This window comes from Echinops telfairi, unplaced genomic scaffold (genome assembly GCF_000313985.2).
Source record: "Echinops telfairi isolate 266 unplaced genomic scaffold, ASM31398v2 ScPeMD7_7475;HRSCAF=8513, whole genome shotgun sequence".
Lineage (NCBI taxonomy): Eukaryota > Metazoa > Chordata > Mammalia > Afrosoricida > Tenrecidae > Echinops > Echinops telfairi.
Window position 1 is genome coordinate 10466843 of NW_022111379.1, and position 3247 is coordinate 10470089.

The window sequence follows — 3247 nt, forward strand, 5'->3', positions numbered from 1 at the left end:
GTCATGTCAGGGGCAGGGGGCGAGGACAGCAGGAGCTCCAGGGTGTCACGGACCTCCCAAAAGGGCTCGGCGGGCATCTCGTGTTCATACAGAACATGCCCAGCAGACACCTGGGGGAGACACCTGTGTTGGGGCAAGAGGCAGGCCCAGCCTGTGGTGCCTACGCCCAGGCTGGCATAGACTGGGCCCCGGGGCCTCTCTGGCTGCCCCTCTGGGCCCAGCCTCGGGGCTCTCTCAGCTGTGTCCGGCTCCACTCTCCCTCCCTGCCAACTGGGTCCCCACTGGGTGACCGGTCAGCCGCTGGAGTTCAAATTCTGTCTCTGGCACCTTGGGCGGGTCAGCTCGTCTTGGTGAGGCTCGCAGAAGGCGACCACCGGCCTGTGCTTCTGTCTAAAGCCAGGCACGGCCCTCACTGGCTCTCACCCTCTTGCGGTCTGGTCTCCCCTCTCTCCCAGGGCCTCAGAGTGCCCTCTGATGGATTATCCCAGAAGTTCTCCTCTGGCCGTCCATTCTGGTCCACCGATGTACACCACGTGGACTATGCATCCCCACTTCCCTTGTTCTCTTCTCTCCTGCAGTAAAACTCAGTCCACACGGCCGCCTGGAACGCATTCCATCCGGTCTCCGCCCCTTCTTGACCCCCCCCACCTCCCGCTGAGAGCACACCTTCCTCCCAGATCCACCAGACTCTCCCAGCTTCCTGCTGCTCACCAACATGGTGTCATCACGTGCCCAGCAAGCTCTCCTCTACCTGCGCCCCCGAGCCCCCCAGTCTCCCCCAGTCTCAGGACTCCAGCGTCAGCTCCACCAGGGCCCCCTTCTCTGTATCCCCAGCCCGACTGTGTTCTCCGGAATCCAGACTCTTCTCCCACGCTCTGTGCAGATGTCTGGCAGCTGCTCAAACTCAACCTGTGCCCACCCCCCTGCCTCCCTGCTCCACCAGCTCCCTCACTTTGGACGATGCCACGCCAGGCCCCCCGCGGACTCCTTCTTGACTCTCCTGGCTCTGTCTTCCTGCCCCAGAGCGGGCCCTCTCACCACAGTTTGCCCCTCCCGCAGGTCCCACAACGAGCCTTTCAGAATGTGAGGGGGCGACGGCATTCTGTAGCTTCACCCGTGGACCACAGACCCCCTCTGGGGCCTGACAGCCCGCTGCCTCCCAGTGCCCACTGCTGCTGGCACATGGGGGTCCTCCAGGGCGGGTGTGTGGCTGACCCCAAGGGAGGGGCAGCTGTCATCTCTATCAAGAGGTGTGCTTCCTCCCCAATTTATCAAAGGGCATCTTCTTGACACATCTCAGCTTTCACTGCCCCCCCCCCAATTAGGAGACAGGGAACTGTAGGACTTGCCTAATAAGGAGGGTGGGGGGCTGACTGGGGTCTCTGAGGGTCAAGGGCAGCAGGGGCTGGTGAACAGGAAGGGAGGTGGTACCGGCTAAAGGAAGCATAGGGCCTGGGGTGGTGGGCAGGCTGGGGTGGGGGGATCGTGGTACCCAGCACAGCCAGGAGAGCTCACGGTTTTATGTGCAATCTCCCAAATGTTACAAACGTAAATGCACCAAACAGCCAGATCAGTTAAGGGTGGGGAGGGAGGAAGTCAAGACTCCCGGGAGTGGGATGGGGGGCTCGATCTTGGGGCACAGGCCCTTCTGCAGAAGGGAGGTGCTGGGGATGGTGAGGTCACACAGGCAAGGTGGGAGGGGTCTGTCCCCAAACTCTGGGAGTAAGCGGTCCCCTTCCATGGAAGCTATCCCACCTTGGCAGTTTGAGGGCAGCCTTGGCTTTGCCCCTAAGGAGCCCAATGCTTGGAATAGTTTCTTCATCTCTCTGAGCCTCAGTTTCCATATTTGCACATGGGCCCCTGCCCCCTGGCAGGCTCAGCGCTCAGTGCTGTGGGACAAAGGCGTTGCCAAGATGCCCAGTGCCTGCTTCCTCGGGAGGGAGGGGCACAGGGGGCTGTAATGGGTCTGCCACGCAGGCTCTTCCCAGCTGCCCTGGTGGCTTGGCCAGCCTGGACCCCTAGTGGCCATTTGACCTACTCCTTCATATTGCTGGGGTGTGGGGAAGCTCTGCGAGACTGTGGGGGCAGCAATGCAGACTTTTCTCAGCATCCGGCACAGAGCGGGCTCTTACCTCAGCCTGCGTGAAGTTCACCAGGGCTTCCCCCATGCTGGCTTGCTGGGTGTGCAGCAGCCGACCCAGCCGGGGGCCCCTCACCACGCGGTAGAGCAGGTGCCGGGGGTCCGTGCCTTCACTGGAGCTGGCTCTCATAATGTGGCTGCTAAGGGGCTGGGTGGACCCTAAGGGAGATGAAGGGGGCCTGTCAGCCTGTGACTGGAGCCAGGGCTCGGACTCAGCCTGGGATGGCCGAAGTGGCATGACCCTGGTGTGCTGTCTGCCCGCTCTGCCCCCAGGAGTGCCCAGCAGACTCACCTGGGCAGATGGTCAGCGTCCGGCTGCCCTCCAGGGAGAGGAGAAGCGGCTTGTGGGCCACCACACGGAAGAAGTGTCCAGGGGATATGTGCTCGCCATCCGAGAGGCTGAAGTGGAAGCCTCCATCCAGGGTTCCTGAGGACAGGCCTGGAGTTGAGTCTTGTGGGCCCCGCCCAGTCCCCAGCCATGAGGGGTCCCTTCCCGGCACCCACCTGTGTGTGTGAACAGCACCAGGGCGCTGTCCAGCTGGGCCTGCGTGAAGCTGCGGACCTCGGTGTCGGGTGCCTCCCGCAACACCACTCGCCCGTTTTGGGGTGGCTCAATGTGGTAGACCAGGTCCTCAGGCTCTGAGTCTCTGTCTGTGCCCCTGAGGGCCTCCGGGGGGATGGGCGCAGTAGCCCCCTCCCATATCTGGGGACACAAGCCTGTGAAGGAGCTGCCCCTCCACGCTCCCGCCCCCCTCCCCGCCCAGCCCCTCCCTGGGACCACAGCCAGCATTCCAACAGTTATCCCGAATCCTGTTCACCTTTCTTGTTGTCCAGGACCCCCAGCACTTTCCTGACCATCGGCCCTGGTCTGACCTGTGCCTCAAGGCCAACTCAGGTCCCCCACCTCTGCAAGCCCACAGCTCTCTACCTCACCAAGCTGTCCGCCCCCAGCCCTGCACCTCCGCACCGCTGGCTGGGCCCTCTCCTCCTGGTAGGGCTGCTAGTTGGCTTTTGCCCTGCCTGAGAGGCAGACTCTCCCAGCAGTGAGGCAGGAGAGGGGGCACCAAGGGCTGAGTATGTCTGGGCCCCTGAGGGCCTGGGTCGGGG

At 63.0% G+C, this 3247-nt stretch overlaps 1 protein-coding gene across 1 annotated transcript in view; it reads right to left on the reverse strand.

Annotated features, from left to right (window-relative positions):
• CSPG4 (chondroitin sulfate proteoglycan 4) overlaps positions 1-3247 on the reverse strand; it is a 37624-nt gene that overhangs the window by 2346 nt on the left and 32031 nt on the right. The window contains exons 5-8 of the mRNA XM_045285671.1: positions 2645-2843; positions 2433-2567; positions 2133-2299; positions 2-110 (exon numbers count right to left, since the gene is read on the reverse strand). Coding sequence (XP_045141606.1) covers positions 2-110; positions 2133-2299; positions 2433-2567; positions 2645-2843 — 610 coding nt within the window. The remainder of the gene's footprint in view (position 1; positions 111-2132; positions 2300-2432; positions 2568-2644; positions 2844-3247) is intronic.